General features: G+C 57.5%; 1 protein-coding gene across 1 annotated transcript in view; it reads right to left on the bottom strand.

The window, feature by feature from the left end:
- The window catches only part of WFS1 (wolframin ER transmembrane glycoprotein), a 28,089-nt gene extending 10,108 nt beyond the window's left edge, over window positions 1-17,981 (bottom strand). The window contains exons 1-4 of the mRNA XM_060115597.1: window positions 17,831-17,981; window positions 11,112-11,347; window positions 2,310-2,392; window positions 1,693-1,837 (exon numbers count right to left, since the gene is read on the bottom strand). Coding sequence (XP_059971580.1) covers window positions 1,693-1,837; window positions 2,310-2,392; window positions 11,112-11,346 — 463 coding nt within the window. The 5' untranslated portion in view covers window position 11,347; window positions 17,831-17,981. The remainder of the gene's footprint in view (window positions 1-1,692; window positions 1,838-2,309; window positions 2,393-11,111; window positions 11,348-17,830) is intronic.
- Window positions 17,982-18,191: the final 210 nt, after the last annotated feature.

Genomic DNA, 18,191 nt, shown 5'->3' with positions numbered 1-18,191 from the left:
GGGAAGGGATTCCTGCAGGCGGCTTTGCAGGCACCTTTGTCACCAGGGCTGAAACGAACATCTGACCAAAACGGCGTCTGGCCAAAGTCCCAGCCAGTGGGCGGCTCGGCCTGGCCTTTCAGCAGACACTCACCAAGTGGCCATGGTGGCCTGGTGCCGGGCAAGGACTCCCCATCTTCCTGGCTTGCTCCCCCCTCCCCATTTCACCCTCACAAGGACCCTCTGTGGGATGCTGCTGTCCCCGCCTTACAGATGGAGAAACCAAGGCACACAGGGGCGGCCTGGATTGCCAAGGCCACCGAGTCAGAAAGGCAGAGCCGGTCTCAGGCCCCGGTCAGTCTCACTGCAGTGAGCGGCCCGAGTGCAAGAGCGGGGAATCCCTGCACCTACAGCGCCCGCCCCTCCTAGGGCAGCCAGGAGCAACTGTGTCCCTGCACAGACGGCCCTTTCTCACGTAGGCAAGAGTCACCCATGGAGAAACCAGGAGCAGGTGTCATGGGCTGGTCAGCAGCTGCCTTTCCCCCTGCCCCCCACCACCTGGTCGTCAGCAAGGCCCTTCCAGAGGGCAGCGAGACTAGGGCTGGAGGATTGCGCTGTTTCTCCTTTGAAACATCTCCGAAACTTTCCACCAGAGCCCGCGTTTCTTTTATGATCGGTAAGGACTCAACTGTGAGAACGTGGAGGATGTGGGTTGCACAAGGCCTGGCCCCCTCCCTCACACGCCCTCTGGTCCTCGGGCCTGCCTTGGCTCCCTCAAGGCCTCTGGGAACCACTGGCTCCAACAGTGAGCTGTGCGGGCCGCACCGACTGGATCAGCCGGTGCAAGGCCGTCCTGCCTGCCCTGGAACGGGGAAGCTGGCTTGGTGAGAAATTTTGGCTAGCAAAATATGACCATTCCAAGTTGTCAAAGGCATCAGCCTAAGGTCCAGAGAGAGTAGATTCTATATAATAAATGTTACTTTAAAACATTACAATGCAAAACCAGAAGGAAAAAACTACCAGACTACAAAGCACTTCTCTCTGGGTTTCAACATGATGGATAACTTCTATCTTGATGTTTTCTATATAGTTCAAGTTTTCTTTGATAACAATAAACACTTCTACAATCTGAGGGGAAAAAGGTCCCTTTCTGACACACACTTTCATCTTTCTTCTGAGGTGTGAACCTTCAGGAAACACTCTTCCCTGACACCAGGAATGAGCCATTTCCCTTGGGCAGGATAACCTAGTAAGTGTCCACACGTGGCCAGGCTACACATCACTGGCCCCCCCAACACCCAGACCCGTCCTGGCGGTGAGTGCCAGCCTGAGCGGGTCTTCACTGGTCCATGGTCCCCAGCTTCTCGGCTCAGACTGGGTGGAAAGTCAGTTCAGAAAGTGCCACTCTGACCTCAGGCCCCCGTCATGTTCTCCAACTTGGCTCCAGGATCTACTCCTCAATTTGGATTAGAACCCAGAGGGTATCTCCTTGTAGACACCACCACAAGTTAAAGAGGATGAAAATGGCTTCACTCCCTAAATATCACGTTATACTCCAAAAATGTCTAAATGGCAAAGCCACTGGCATAACAGAAACCACACTCATTACTCAACGGCACTGCCAGCAGCAAGTTTTCCTGCTGCTATTTTAGTTGTTAATTTAGCAAAGCAGCACGGCATACCTCATGCATCCCCCCAGGCCTCTTGACCCACCTTTTCTGTCCGCCAGGCACCGGCGGAGAAGCTTGACGGCCTCGCGCCGGCCCTGCTTGGCGGCGAGGGTCAGCCAGTCGACGGCCGTGCAGTTGTTGACCTCTTCATCCCCGTCGCCGGCAAGCTGCAGGTAGCGTTTCCCCACCTGCAAGCAGGACCCCGTCACGCCATGTGCTGCAGCGGCCTCCATGCACAGCGCCCGGGCTCCCACGTCCTGCCCTGACCTGCTCCCCTCAGCTGGGCAACCTCGGCCTCCCTCTCCCTCTCCGCCCGGTGCTCCCTGCCAGAGGGGGGGGTGTCAGGACCCCTCCCCCATTGATGCGATGAGAGAGGGGGTGGGGGCATGAGGACAGGCAGGAAGCAGAGATGGTATCAGAGGAGGTGATGCCCAAGATCAGGTGGGAGCTGGACAGAGGAGGTGAACACGTACGTGCTCCCCAGAGGGCGGAGGGAAGAAACAAACACACCATGAACACGGAAACACAACAAACGGGGGCCTGGCACATGGCGGGCACAGTCAGGCCGGCTCTCAGCTCCCAGCTTGCAGGCACCAGCTTCTCCCACACCCACCATGCTGCAGGCCGCGGCCTGAGTCTCCCGTGGACAGCAGGGCTCACCTCCGTCTGTGCCTTGGGGTCCCCAGCCTTGGCCTTCTCCAGGACCTCTTCAAAGGGGGTGTCCACATCTCCCTTCGCAGGCCCTTTAACACAGGAAAACAAGCAGATGGACTGTCACCAAGCTGGTCCTTGTCACTTGTCTGAGGAGGGGAGGGGACGGCAGGAACAGACTTCAGCCCCAGGTCAAGAGCGTGACAGCAGATGCAGAGAGAACGTGCCAGGAAGCTGCTTTCCTGGGAGCAAGGACCACAAAGCTGCCAGGCGGCGGTTCCAGTGGCTGCTCAGAGCTCGTGGTGGGAGACAAGGGACAGAGCGGGGCACCAGTAACCACCGTCGCCCCCTCAGCTCACTGCAGCCAGAGCGGCTGAGCTCAGGCTTGAACGGAGTTCTAGAAAGATCCGAGGGCTCCAGTTCAAAAGCTCCTGACCTGAAGAACCTGCACCCCAATGCCCAGTGCCCCAATAAAGAAACCAAATTCATGTTTTCCAAGACTGTCGTCTATACACACGACTGATTTTTGGAGGTCATAATCACGGTACATACATTTTGGTGTATATATATATATATATATAAAGTAGTGAATCACAACCAATTTCCCATGTTGCTCTGCAGTGAAATGTACCATTTCAGTGGCTCAGAAATCCCATCAGGGTTCTGGGCCTCTCCTCTCCATCAGACCTTTAGGTTATTCCCATACTCCCTAATTTTATAAAATGGTGCCAACAAACCATTCTGTAGGTGTATTTTTTATTGGGGGGGTTATTCTCCCAGCATAGGTTCTTCAGGTGAATTACTAGGTCCAAGGGTCCAAACATCATACAGCTCGTGCTATATTTTCATGGTAAAAAGCTATCCTAAGTTACAAAAGCATCACGTAACTTCATCCATTTCACTACAACCTCTCCTGCAGTGGGCAGCATAACAAAAACTTTTTTTAAAAAGATCACTTTTTACCAGTCCCCTTCTTTGATTTAAGCAACCAATACCCAGGCCTATGCCCGACACCACACCTTGCCTCAGCCATTGCCACACCCCACCTTCGCAGGTGCCTATTTGGGATTCACAGACTCTTGCTCTCTAGACATTTCTGGACACAGAAGGCAGAATTCAGGGAAACGTGAACAGTCCCCAGGAACACCCACTGGATGACCAGCTTTCCCTACCCCGTCATCCAGCCTTTCCCAGAACCAGGTCCGCCAGGCTCAGAGCCGGCCCCTGTGTGCAGGGTGCCCAAGTCCACGGCACCCAGGAGCCCAGGGGGAGACAGCAAGGCAGGGGCCTAAAGCGACGCAGCCTAGGAGGTTCAAAGGCAGAGGTCACACCTAGTTTGGAGAGAGAGGACACGGGGGCTGGGCGGGGGTGTCTGGGGACGGCTCAAAAGGAGGATTCTTAACGAGACCCACAGGTCAGGCACCTGTACTGAGACCCTCTTGGTGGACAGCTTACAAACATGATGATACCTCTCCCTGCGGAGTTCAGCCTGGGTTGCCTTGCCCAGGTCCCAGGGACCTAACCCAGAGATGGCTTCAGGGCCCAGGATGTCCATCCCACCCCGTGGCCCCAGACCTTGGTGCTTCCTGAGTCATCAAGGTCAGTTCTCCCTTCGGCTGCTGTCACCCCCTTCAGCAAGGGCGGGAATGAACTTTCTGGCCAAGGGCTCAGACTAAAGAGAACAAATGGGAAGGGTGGGCTCGCAGGGGAGGAGGGTGTGCGTGTAGAGAAATCTGACCCTTAGCGTCAAAGTGCTGCATGACCAAGCGAGAGTCATTTTCAATCCCATCGTCAATATCCATCCAGTAGGACGGTTTATGAAGAATGAGACACTTCGTATTAAGTGCCTGGTCCAGAGTTGGCGTTCCCAGTGTGCGTTCCTTTCCCCTCCCCACGTCCCACCTCTCGGCTGACCCCAGGGCCTTCCTGGCTCACTGAGGCCACACTTCCCAGCCCAACGCCAGGCACCTCTCGGAGTTCACAGCTCTTTTCTTTACTAACTAAATTCACAAGTCCATGGTCCTTTTTGTTAAATCAGAATATGGAGGATTCGAGCACAGATCTGTTGGCTAAAAAGATTATTCTGTCCTTGATTAATTTTTCGCAGACATTGTCCATAGCCTGACATTTCAAGAAGTCTCCTCAACATACAGAATCTCTTTGAAACATGCACCTCACCTCCCTCATTACTCTGCTTTCCGTTTGGCGCTGGCAGAAATCGGTCTACAACTACTCAAATGTTGGGCTCATGCTGCGAACCGGTCGGGGGGTTCTGGCTTCTTCCATCTAAGGAGGAACCCTCACATAAAGAACACCGCTAGAAGCTGGCTGCGTCAGCGTGGACACCGAGGGCCACTGAACACACGAGTTCTCTGCAGGCTTGACCCTCATTCCTGGCCTCTTCCTAACCCTAACCTGATGTCCCCTTTGGGGACCCACCCTCCCCCACTCTCACAGGGTGGGTGCAGCAAGCCTACCTGGCCCATCCACCTCCCTGACCACAGCAGCAGGTTCAGGGAGGGACACAGACCCAAGTCAGGACAGTGGGGTCCGTGCTGGCTGCTGGGCAATGTCTCTTCCTTCCTCTGGATCTCCGCTGACAGACACCAGCTTGGAGGCCGAGGGCTGCCCTGGGGGAAACCCACCTGAGGGTGAGGGCACGCAGGAAAGCAGAGCTGGGGGCAGATTCCCAATCATGTCACCTGAGTCCCTGGATACTCTACACTGTGCAGACATATGGAACTAACAAATCCCCTGCACCCTGTTTTTTTGCTTTTTTAAAAAATAAATTTATTTTATTGATTGATTGATTTTGGCCGCTTTTGTTCTTTGTTGCCGTGCGCGGCTTTCTCTAGTTGCGGCGAGAGGGGGCTACTCTTTGTTGCGGTGCACGGGCTTCTCACTGAAGTGGCTTCTCTTGTTGCAGAGCACGGGCTCTAAGCACTCGGGCTTCAGTTGTGGCGCACGGGCTTAGTTGCTCCGCGGTATGTGGGAGCTTCCCGGACCAGGGCTTGAACCCATGTCCCCTGCATTGGCAGGTGGATTCTTAACCACTGCGCCACCAGGGAAGCCCCACACCGTGTTTTTTTTTTTTTTTTTTTTTTTTGCTTATGTTAATTTACACTGGGTTTCAACATCACCGGCAACCGAGAGTGTGCCGACTCTAGCTCACTTTCGAAAGTCTTTCTGTCGATCACAAAACGGCAATAGCAGAGCTGCATGGCCCTGGGTAGTCTCCTCACCTCTGCGAGGATCCACGGAGGACCAGCACACCCCTTCCTTTATACTATTTATCTCCTGTGGATCTCACGCATTTGAGAGACTTGTATCCACCACACCGCATTAGTAACTGATGCTCATTTTGTCATGAAATGGGAGGAGAGTCCCCAGGATGCTGCCCCTCCCCCCAGCACAGCCCATCTCCATTTTCCCGCGTCTCTCACGGTCCCACCAGTCTTTACGGAGATGATCTGTGTCCCGCAGGTCTGACCCATCTCCATCCCCCAGTGTCAGACACAGCTCAGCAAATGCTGAACAGATGGAGGGGTGGACAGGGAACCGACAAGGGAATGGTCTCAAGATTTCATCTCTGTCTCCCCACATCCTTGCACAGGGCCTGGAACACAGCACACTCTTGGCCTGGAGACTGAACTGCCAAGCTCACCTCCCTGATCTGAGCAAGTTCTGAGTAGAAACAGACAAAGGTGGGTGGCGAGCAAGTCATGCTCCCACTCGTCACCCACCCCAGGGCCGTGCGCTGGGGAGCCTCAGGCGTCCCTTCCCAGAAGTCCCGAGGGCTCTGCCAGCTTCCCGGAGACGGCTGAGAGCAAGTGAGAAGCTGGCTTCCATTTTCCGCAACTGCTGAGATCTAGATCTGCTGGAGCACATTGTTTAAATTGTTGAACGCACGCCAAAGGCTCTTAAAAGAAGAGCACAATCTGAAACACACAGAACTGTGGTGCCGTACTCCAGTCTCTAGGGGCTGCCGCCCATCCACTGCCTCACTCGCTGGCCCTGGACAAGGCCTTGGGCCTTAGAGTCCCTGGTCCTCTCCTGACACCCACCACGTGGGCTGCGGTGAAGGGAAAGGTGATAAGAACCCGAGGGCATCCCACGTGTCCTCCTCATCGCTGTGGGCGGCTGGGTCACCTTGCACCAGGGGGTGTCCCAGCAGCCTTCGTGATGCTGACTCTGGTTCTCATGAACGCACAAGAAGGACAATCCCTGCGGCCCCATCGTTTCCAGGGGCTGGCTAAGCTCCAAGGCGGGGGTCCCGGGCAGGAGGTCCGAGCTGCCCACAGGCCCAAGCAGGGGTCATGGACCTGGCCCGTCATCACTCACCCAGCAGACGTTTACTGAGCGTTGGCCCCGGGCCAGTCTGAGCTCCAGGAGCCAAGGGCACTGAGCTGAAGGAGGCAGGACCCCCGCCCTCCCTACCCACCCAGGGGCCAGACGGGGACAACCACATTCCAACAGTGTAGGCTCAGGGGGGCGGTGGAGGTGCCAGGCACCCTCAATCCTGATGGCAAGGGCTTCCTGGAAGAGGTGACACCCAAGACTTGGAATGCAAAGGGGAGGTTAAAGGCAGGGGGTGAAGGGCATGCTGCCAAGTTTCCAAAGGTCCCAGGAAGCCACCAGGCCGGAGACAGCCTCACCGCCCCTGCCACCTGTCCTCACGACAGGTCACCCTAGAGTGAGGGGGTCAGAGTGACGGCCTGGCAACCAGACAGACCAGGGCTTCAGTCAGGGTCAGAATAAAATAACGTGTGTACAAAACTCCCTAAATCATCAATAGCCAGCACCTTGACCGGACAAGGAGAAAGCGAGTCGTTGGTGGCTGTGGCTTGTCCCCAGGATAGCAGGGACTCGGCGCTCCGCGTCCCCTCCCGCGCCACATCATCTCCTGACCTTCCCAATCCCGCCGTCCCGCCCTGAACCCCGCTGGGAAACTGCCCCGCCCACGCCCTGCACCCACCTGGCAGCTCCAGCCAGAGACCTGGAGTCAGCCCAGCTTCCGGGGGCCTCTCCACCTGCCACGTGCCTCCCTGCCAGCCTCGGCTCCCAGGGGTCATCTCCACGTCACAGAGGTCATGCCGCTCCTCTGGTTGAAACCCTCTAACGTTCCTCAGAACACCCATTCCCCTTATCCCGACCATTTGAGACCCCACTCAGTTGGCCGACCTCTTGACCCCGCATCCAACCCCTGCCCAGAGCCATCAGCCTGGGAGCCCTTCGTGCCCTGCACGTGGCGGCGGGCCCTCGGTCTTGCCCACTGCCTTGCCCACTGTCTCCTGCACCCACTGAGCAGGCCCTCGGTCAACACCAGGGTGAACGCTTCCTGCTGTGTCCAATTCAGTGACGGTGACGCCACAGAGAGAAGGGACACAGCAGGGCCCAGATGTGGCGGGCCGGGACCCCGAGGGTGCCAACTGGCCCAGCACTTGCTCAGTACTCCCCGCCCCTCCCCTCGGGGTCAGAAGCCAAACAGAGACCACATGTGTTTCCTGACTCTTCTTATCTGAAACTGGCAGTCTTGACTTGGTCCATCCTCTGAGGCCGTTTTGCTTCACCCAGATTGAAACCAAGCACGTTCCCAGCCCCGGTCTCCTGGCCCCGCAGCCGTGGGGTGTTTGTGGCTGGACCAAGATTCCGGATCAGGCCCTGGCCTGCCCAGAGGCCTTGGAGATGAAGCAGAGAATGCAGTGATCTTTGAAGGAGATGTGGAGATCAGAAGAGCCCAGTGGGGCACGTTTCTGGGGACAATCAGGCACTAGTCCAGCATGATGGAGCCGCAGAGCTCAGGCCCTCTTCACCCAGAGCTCGGAGGTCCCTGCAGCTCCTCTGGGCATGGGGGCAGCGTGGGACAGGAGACTGGGATCACCCCTGTGCCCATCACTCAGCACTGGCCGCTTTGGCAAGTTGATGGCTCAGTCTCCTCATCTCTAGATGGGGACAAGAACAGAGCCTCCCTCTCGAGCTACCGTGAGGGGTCACGTAAAGCCCCCAGGTCCGCAGTGCACATGGCAGATGCTCCCCACCACGGGTCTGGGGCCCCTGCATGGTGCAGGGGCAGTGCTGAGCTGGGGGTGCTCAGCTCAGGCAGCTGGCTTCTCAAGGGGGAAAACGAAACGGCAAGGCTGGGTGAGCTGGAGAAGGGCGGGGCGGGGCCTGGGACTTCCCTAACTCACACAGAGCGCCTGGAGCAGCGGGGGCCGAGAGAGTCACGGCGTCCTGCGTCGTGCAGGACACAAGGAAGCACGTGGGCGCACACGCACACACGCACAGCTTGCAGCACAACAGCCTCCTGGGGGAGAGAGAATCCGACGCACACGTGAAGCCCCTACACCCAGACACACAGAGCCTGGAGCTGACGCTGAGACCGGTCGCCCAAGAGGGACTGAGTGGGGCCGTGAAACTGGAAGGCTGCCCTGACATGCGAGACAACACCCCAGGAGGAGCCTGAATAGGAAGTGAGACGGGCTCAGGGGGCAGGAGGCTTGATGACATCCACGAAACACATCGAGCTCCAGGCACAGACCCTCTCCACGCCACCGGGCAGGCACCTAAGGGACGAGGGGCCTTGACTCAGCACCTCGTCCCATGCGCCGTGCTCAGAGCACAGGGTCGCAGCACGTGGACTCCACATGGCTGGTATGACTGCACCCACTTTACAGAGACAGAGACAGGCTCAGCGAGGCCTCCCAACTCCCTCAAGGGCACACAGCTCAAGGCCACCAGCCCGGCCAAGCGTCCCACCTCAGCCATCCCGGCACCATCTTCCTGCACCACCTCATGGCCCTGACACTCAGTAAATAAACCGCTCATGTGCACAGACGTAGTCCAGAGTCCCGGCTGGGGTGCACGGGAGACTAGCACTGGCACCAAACCACAGAGCGTTTTTCAAACTACAGACTTCGACCCAGAAGGTCATGGAACCAATTTAACTGCCCACAAACAGCATTTGTTTTTAAATAAAAGCAACAGAATGGAGACTATCAGACAGCAACACACACACTAAGGACAGGTATGGCTTTGGAAATTTCCGTTCCCACTGGATGTGTGCGTGTGTGCGTGCAGGCCCATGGGTGTGTGAGTCCGGTGATGACAACACACGTCTTTCTTGCTGTGGGAGGAGGTCAGAAAGTCTAAGAGGCGGCAGTGCCTTGAGAGCTGGGTAGGATTTCAACAGGTGGAGATGGTGATGGCAGATTTTGGGCAGAGGTTCCCACGTGGCAAAGGGGAGGTGGGGGAACAGGGAAGGCGGAGGCGGATTTGGAGAACGTGGGATGGTCTTGGTGAGCAGGGAGGAGAGGGCGGTGATCCACGGAAAGAAGTCACAGGGCTTTCACCACCCACGGAGCTTTTAGACCCGATGTCCCCAGCGGGCTCCGTTCTGATCGCCGCACCCGTAATCGGAGCCAAGGTCCCTACTTCACAGGTTTGGTCGCTGTGAGAATAAGACAGACGCACTGAGAAGCACTGGGTGGATAATTAGAAAAAGTAACGCCGATACCAACTATGTTTTCCCCAAATATCACAGCCAGAGGTCCAGGGATCCTCCCTTTCTTGGAACTCACAGTAGACTTGAGGATTTTCCCCTACAACAGCCCCGAAAGCACAGAGGAGCCTCTCACACAAGGCTCCTGTTACAGCCCGTTGCCTGGCCCTGCCCCCGCTCACTCCTGGTGTAGCTCAAATCGCAGGCCAGACACGAGAGCATCACCAGTCTGAGCCTTCCTTCTTCGCTGCCACCCCGTCACCTGGGAGGTCCGGGGCTCTCTCTACCCCAAGCCCACCCCAGGCGAGGCCATTTCTTCCCTCTGGCCCTTGCCCGTGCTGCGCCCTCTCTCCCCAGGCTCACTCTTGCTCAGGCGTCATCTCTTCTCACAGAGCAGGTCCCCACCTCCCCAGAGCCAGGGCCAGGGCCACCTCTATGCTCCCCAGGCCCTGTGCTTCCCTCTGCTCCCCACGAGACCGTGGACTCCTTGGAGGCAGGGGGCAGGCCTGACTCACCTGTGCTGCCGATGGCCACTCAGGGCCAGCAAAGGGCCATGCTCAGTGAGCAGCAGCAGGTGGACAGAGGACGGACCAAACCCTGGTGTCCCTCCCCCAATGTCAGCAAGGCTGCCAGAGCCACAACCAGCTGTCCCGTCGCACCCGGGTCCTCACACTGTCTCATCTCTTCCCCTGGGAGGTGCCTCCTGGGACAGAGTGGAAACCTGAGGAGGCCCAGGAGTGGACTGCGGGGGAGGGGAAGCCCTTGGAAGCCTGGCCTGAGGATGGAAGATGGTGGTCCAGAGGGCAGCGGGGACCTGGGCCTGGGCCCAGGTATATTCCAGGCTGGCAGCCAGTCCCCAAGGGGAGTGGCCACGTGGGGCCCCCAGACCAGGCAGAGCTGTCTGACTGAATGGCCCCTGAGCAGTGGCCACGGTGGACAGGGAACAACATGGGTTGCCCCGAGTGCTGGGCGGGACCAGCTGGGGTGGGGAAGACTTCCTCCTGCCACCTCCCCCCATACAGTGCCTGGTGGGGACCCTGAGCAGGTGGGAGCTGGTGCATTTGATTATAAATAAAATAAGGAAATGTGAAGTCTGCTGCAGCCCAAGTTTGTGAACTTAGGAGCAAAGCCCGCTGCAAGGTGAGAGTCGAGGGGCCCTGGGTGGAGCAGGTGGGCCCCCGACCACAGGGGATGCCCTGCAGGAGGAACCTCGCAGGGGTGTCTGGACCACGTGCCAGGACTTGGGTGCTCACCCTGATTCTAGAACAGCCCCGGGGGAGGACATTCCAGCTTCCCAGGCCCCATCCCCTTACCTGTTCCATCCACCCTTTCTTGGCTCCTGGCATGCGAGGCCTGGGACACGGCCGGGGCAGCCGTGTCTCTCACATCTGCTCCAGGTCCAACCTGGGGTCCGGGAGCTCGGGGCGCCCCACTCTTCTCCTGCTCCACCGAGGTCGTGGCATTGAGCCGTGAGCGGGCCTGGGGCTGTTGTGCCTGCGGTGGAGACTGTGGGCCAGAGGGGCTCGGAGTACGGGCACCGGAAGCCATTCTGCAGAGAGAAAAGTGGGGGCTCAGACACATGAGGCCAGCCGAGCCCAGTCTGCTCTGGCCTCCAGTTTCTGGTAAAGAGAGGGGACGGAAAAGGGAAGCAGGGTGGGGGTTGCCCAGCACTCTATGTGATCTCATTCAACCTCACAACAGCCCCCGTAAGACACTCCCATTTTACAGGGCAGGAAATCGAGGGGTGAAACACTCAAGGCCGGCTGGCTCGGCAAGTCCCACAGCAGGCATGAGCCGGGCCCTAAGTCTCAAGGCCTTGAGTCCCTGCCTCACCAGGCATGAGCCACGGGACCTCGGGTGTGCTCATCTGAGACGTGGGGATGTAGAACGTCGTGAGGATTCAGTGAGATGGTCCACACGGAGCCCTGGGCACAGTGCCTGTCTGTGCTGGGATGAAAGCTGGCCTCTGAGTATGTCCACCCAAACTCTGTGAAGGAGACCTTGCTTGGAAAAAGGGGTCCTTGCAGATGTAATCACGGATCTTGACATGAGGTCATCCTGACTTAGGGTGGGCCCTAATCCAGTGACTGGTATCCTTATAAGGAGAGGGAAACACACAGACACAGAGAGGAGGGCACCGTGTGAAGGAGGAGGCGGAGATCAGACAGATGAAGCTGCACGCCCAGGGATGCCAAGGATCGCCAGCGACACCCGAAGCCAGGAGAGGCGAGGAAGGACTCTCCCTCAGGGCCCCCAGGAGCAACCAACCCCGCCGACATCCTGATCACAGACTTCTGCCTCCAGAACTATGAGACAATAAATGTCTATTGTCTAAAGCCACCAAGTTTCTGTAAATTTCTTATATGAGCCCTAGGAAATGAATACACTGGCACAGAGTGAAAGTTAAATAAATGTGAGGAGAGGGGAAGAGGAAGAGGAGGGATAGGGAGGGCGAGGGGAGGAGGGAAGAGAGGGGAAAGGGGGAGTGAAACGGGGAGGGGAAGAGAAGCGGGGAACACAGCCCCTGGAGCCAGGACGTAGTCAGACCTGCCCAACTCCCAAGCCCTCCACGCTAGGCCTGAACCACAGGACAAATATCAGGGAACTTGAATGCACCCGATATGAACACACACTAGATGTGGAGTGACGGAAACCATGAAGCTGGTGTGTCAGAACGGATGACTGGAACAGACTGGTGAGCGCAGAGAGTCTACAACAGGGGAAAGGGCTCCATTAGTCAATAATGCCATTTAGCAAAACAGCAAAAACCACCACTGACACAATTAAGGGCAACCATGAGCCCCAGACCGTGGAGCTGAGAGCTCTAGGAGTTCCCCAGCCAGGGAACCAGGATCAGACACAGACCCTGAAGAAGTCGGGACCACGTGCTCTGTGCGGGGGATCCCCAAGGATCCCATGACCCTCACCACAGCCTCAAGGCCATCTCCATCCTCTTCACTGAGATAAGGAAATGAGCACAGAGCAGGGAAAGCCCAGCAATGAGGAATCTGGCTCCCAAACTAACCCGTCGTAGCCGTTGCGCCCTTGGCTGTGTGCACCAGCTCTGTGGTCCTGAGCAGGCCACGTCCCTCTCTGCACCTCAGTTCCCTCAACTGTAAATGGGGACATCATCTCACACTTGGGGACACTGTGAGGACTCCATGAGACCAGAGACCACAAGGGACCAGGTTCCCAGGCATCCCCAGTGCCCAGCTCCAAGCTCTGAGCCTGCCCCGAGCCTGCCAGAGTGGGTGTCTGCAGACTGCTGACACAGCAAGAGTTGGAGGGGGCCCCAGGCGCCCCACACCACTTCCCCGGGGCTACACAACCATGTCTGCTCCATTCCTACTAAAGATGGGTCCCAGAGATCAGATCTCTGTCCGCCAAAGAACCCTGGAGATTTCAATCTGGACATTCCTCCCTCAAAGGGACTGAGCCCTTATTTTAAAACATCCCCCTGGCTGCAAACCAAAAGCATGTCAAGCCACACGGATCTGCTTGGAAACCAACACAGTGCTTGGTGCTATTTCCAAACACCAGGCTTCCCAGAATCAAACAAAGAGGCAACTTTTGTGAAATTCGTCATCTGGCTGCACGTGCGGACCCACTGGGCAGGTGGCCAGCTGTGGGCGGGGAAAGTCAGAAGGTGATTTAGCAGACAGAACCCAGTTGTGCAGGTCACTGGCTGACCTGAGACAAACCACGTGGAGCCACGTCCGACCTGGAATTTCAGGAAAACACAGGTTCTGGCTGGCCCGTTGGGCTAAGTATTATGCATGTCACATTACAATCAAAATAACACTGTTTAAAGTAAAATCTCTGGTAAGTGAGAATGGAAGAATAAAGGAGGATTAATTTTCAGGTTCCCTGAGAGTTGGCCAAACCCTTTTTGAATCAAAGACCTTGTTATTTTAAAACAAACGAAATGATCCATTGCCATGGATGGGTCACAGGGAGGATCACAGGTGATCTCCCGGTGGAGGGACCCGCATGGTGTCTGGTGCTTTCTTTTCTGTCTTCTTTCCTGTGACACCGGGGGCCCTGAAGGCAGGGGCTACATCTCATTCACTCAGAATACCTGCCTGCTTGCCTTGCAAGGTACACCGGAGGCAGCCTGGCCTGGGGGAAGGAGCCCGGCTGGGGAAGAGCCTGCCCCATCTCACTGTGTGATCGGAAGCAGGTCCCTCCCTCCAGCCTGGCCCCAGAATCCCGAATCCAGACTCCTGACTGCAGGATGAGAGCATCAGCGTCCCGCTCCCCCCCAGCTCCAAGACTCTTCTGATGCCTACGAGTGGGGCAGTCAACCCACACTGCCGCCCCGTGACCAGAGCAATAGCTTGGAACCTGTCATTGTGTAAAGATCCAGAAAAGCAGAGTGGCCAGCATTCTTTCCACATGAGCACCCAGGCATATTTTTATCCCATCAAAACACAAAATGCCAGCATCACGGAGCTCGACTGAGGGGCTGCCACCCCCTGAGAGGGCTGCTAGGATCATGCATCTACTGACACGTGGAGAATGATCTCACGTGGACTTCAGCCCAAGCTCTCTAACCCTTGCTCAGGCCGGCCCCACTCTGCTCTCCCCCCAGGGGGGCCACCCCGACCTCTGAAACAAGCCCCCATGGGAAGCCTTAAGGATGTTCACACACCCTCTGAGCAGAGCCTCCACCATCAGGATCCCAGACCAGGGGAAAAACCAGGGGTGCCCACGGTTTCACATTCAGCCCACTTGCTGCTCCCCCACATCCACGTGCCACTGTGGACCTCCACGCCTTTGCTCCTACAGAGCACCTCTCTGGTGTCCATCACAGCTGTACCTTCCAGCACCGTCCAGAGAGGGCAGGTGTGAAACTCACAGCCCCTCCAGATGGTGCTACACTATATAGCTGTTAACCAGGACCTGTATAAGAACGTTTAAAGATAAGGAAATGTTTGGGTTTCCCTGGTGGCGCAGAGGTTGAGAGTCCACCTGCCGATGCAGGGGACACAGGTTCGTGCCCTGGTCTGGGAAGATCCCACGTGCCACGGAGTGGCTGGGCCCGTGAGCCATGGCTGCTGAGCCTGCGCGTCCGGAGCCTGTGCCCCGCAACGGGAGAGGCCACAACAGTGAGAGGCCCGCGTACCGCAAAAAAAAAATAAAAAATAAAAAATAAGGAAATGTTTGCATGACGCTGTTCAGCAGGATTTAAAGCACCATGAGCTATTGCTCTGAGTCTATTTAGGATGAAAACAAAACTCATCTGCACAAAAAGATGGAAGAAAATGCCCCCACAATGGTTATACTATGTCTGGGTGAAGAGACTACAGGTAGTTTTATTTTATTCTTTTTCTAAATGTACTTCCCTCATTTTCTATAATGAACATGCAAGGTTTTTGAAATTACCACAAAATGTTATTCTAAAACCCATCTGTGACTGAGCCTGAAGGGAGAGGGCCCCAGGGTTCCCAGGGTCTGGGATGTCTGCTCTGGCCTAGATAGCCCAGCAGCCTGGCACAGGGCTGCTCCTCAAGACAAGGGCACATAGCCCTTGGAGGTACCTATTTTTGCCCCAGAGTATTAAGGGCCAAACCAAGGAACATTCCGGCTCTACCCAATGTGCCAAGTTCCCAGGACTAAGGGGGAATCAAGCTGGGAATGCTCCTCGCCTGGCCGGGATGGGTCAGTGGGCATGGACTGTGGGCCGATCCTGTGCTGGGCCCCAACTTGGGCCTCCCGGGCCCCAGAGAGGATCCTATAGGACCTGCCTGGGAGAACTCAGTCCAGATGGGAAGGATGACACCCAAACTGACAACCACAAGGAGGGAGCTCTCGGGGGCTGCAAGCACAGAAGGGGGCCACACTCAGCGGTGGAAAAGGGGCAGGGTGGGGATTCTGGATGAGTGGCCTTGACTAAAGCTTTAGGACAAGCAGACATGAGCTAGGCAAGGGTGAAGGGAGGGAGGAATGGAGGTGTGTGGGCATTTCAGAGGGGGACTGCCCAGGAGAAAGGGCAGCGGACATGGCTTAAAGGCAACATGGCTGGGAAGGTGCGGAAGTGACTCTGGGGCGGGCGCACAGGGAGGAGAAAAGAGGCTGAGCGGGCAGCCGGAACCTGGGGCAGGTCCCGAGGGCCTGAACAAGTGCCAGGCTTAGTGTGGGGCTGAGCGTAGGGCAGAAGGAAATGCAGGCTGGTGCTGCAGGGCAGTGGCAGTTAAAGAACCATCAGGGCTGTATGGGGATGGCCCAGGGAGACCAGGGAGGGAGCTGGGTGGTCTTCCAGGGAAAGTGAGGAGGCCTGGCCTAGGGCAAGCATCTGAGTGCGCTCCTGGGCCAGGAGAAACAGAAGCATCACCAACTGAATGTGGGCAGTGGGGAGCAGAATGGGGCCTGATTTGTGCCTTGGGGCCATGGTGTTGGTGCCACTTGCTGAGGAGGGGACCTGGGAGAGGGGAAGGAGCCATAGGAAGCATAGAGCAAGCCCGCTATCATAATTCTTACCACCACTATCGTGGACCAGGATTTGGTCTCTGTCCCACAGCACAGGCATTCTGGGGATCAGGCACTGAACTAGGTTCCCCTCTGTGACCAGCCCCAAAGGCCTGTCCAGCCGTGGCCTGGGAGGGGCAGGGGAGGCCTGAGTGGGGAGTCCTCCACATACCCTTCCATCCTGGGAAAGAAGATGAGATGTGGTCTCCCAGCAACCTTTCCTGTGTCCAGTCAAAGGTCCATTAGCTGGGGGAGCAAGTATATAAAGGAACGTTCTTCTGAATCCCTGATCAGATGCCAAGGGGCTCCAGTGAGAATCACAGCCCCTTGGAGACAGAGTGGACAGGACGGGCAGTGGAGAGTATGGCCTCTGGGCTTCTGTTGGCGTGGCTTCCTCACTGAGTCTGCAGTGAGCAGCCAGCACACTGAGTACCCAGGGCATCGTTCCCTCAGTGATGCATCCCAGAAGAAGGGAAAGCCCTTTACAAATGGGCCAAGTGCCAGGAGTCACTGTCCAAGGTGAGGAGAGGCAGGCACTGGTTCTCAGCACCTGCCCAGGGGCAGAGGTTTCCCACCAGGCTCTGCATGATCAGCTGTGGGGTCTTAACTTCCTCATGGGTCAAATAGGGATATAATTCCTACCCCTAAGACTACTGGGAGGGCCAAATACTGTACAAATGTTAGTTCCTCAGAATTTCTTAACATCAACTACAGTAAATGGTGTGAGAGGGCCCAGCTCCACCACACCCAGAAGTTAGATTCCCCAGAAAGTTTCCATCTATCAAAACAGAAATTGATGTTCCTGAGGGCCAGGTTCACACCAGCCAGGGCCCAGGGGCTGCCACTGCCCCTCCCCATGGCTTACTGAGGAGGAGCCCCAGGGGGAGAGTAACTGCTACACAGATTCTAAGTGGGCAGTGGGGGCTTCAGCCTCAGAATCTGCCCCCTCAGGAGGGCACGTGCCCGCTTGGGGAGTGAACCCCCAGCACGCGCGTGCACGCACACACACACACACACCCAGCAGCCCCTATGAGGAGGCCCAGGCGCCTTCCAGCGGCCCCAGGGGCACTGAAGGCGGCCCAGGGTTCCAGAGAGCCCGCCGACGGCCGCGGAGGAAGGGCCATGACTGGGCAACTTGGTACAGATGCTGTGAGACGCAGGGCAGGCGCGCCCCCTTCCATTTGCTGGGTCCCCAGCGCCACAAGCCGCCTGCCTCTGAAGCCGGTTTTCCCGCCGGCAGTGGGGTTTCTAAGCCAGGCTCGCGGGCGTGACGGTGCTCGGAGCGCGCAGTGCCCCGCGATGCCCGGGGTGCCCGGCCTGGGGACGAGGGGGCGCGCACCCCGGAAGGAAGACGCGATCGAGGCCCGGGCAGGGGTTGCCGTGAGCGTCGCGGAGAGGGCGGGACCCCGGCCCTCCAACTTCTGGGGAACTTGTAGGGGACACTAGTACCAGCCGCCCGTCCGCTCAGATGGGGAAACTGAGGCCGAGGCGGGCTGCAACTCCGGGTGCTCCCGGTTCTCTTTCCAGCCCACCCTGCGACCATCCCTTGCCGTGAAGTACTCACCGGCCCGCTAGTAGGCCTCACGCGGCGCCGCGACGCCCTTGGACTTCAGAGCTCGCTGCAAAGTTGCTCGAGAGGAGCTGGACGCACCGGGGCCAAAGGGAAGCAACCGCGACCGAGCGGGCGGCGCCGATTACAGTGGCAGCGGGAGAGCTCTGCCCACAACGAGGGGAGGGGAAGGGCGGGGGCGGGGGCGGGGCCGCAGGCTGTCCTCTACTCTCGACGCGGCCAGGAGGACGCGGCTCCGACTCGACCCGCTGAGCGGCCGACGTGCCTGCCAATCACTGCTCTCCTCCGCCAATCACAGAGCGCCTCGCCTGACAGTTGCCCACTGGCCCACAGGGCCTCCAGAGAAGAGGTCGCC

Source organism: Mesoplodon densirostris, chromosome 1, assembly GCF_025265405.1.
Source record: "Mesoplodon densirostris isolate mMesDen1 chromosome 1, mMesDen1 primary haplotype, whole genome shotgun sequence".
Lineage (NCBI taxonomy): Eukaryota > Metazoa > Chordata > Mammalia > Artiodactyla > Ziphiidae > Mesoplodon > Mesoplodon densirostris.
Note: the sequence above shows the minus strand (reverse complement) of the source record. Positions and strands in the feature narration are given on the sequence as shown.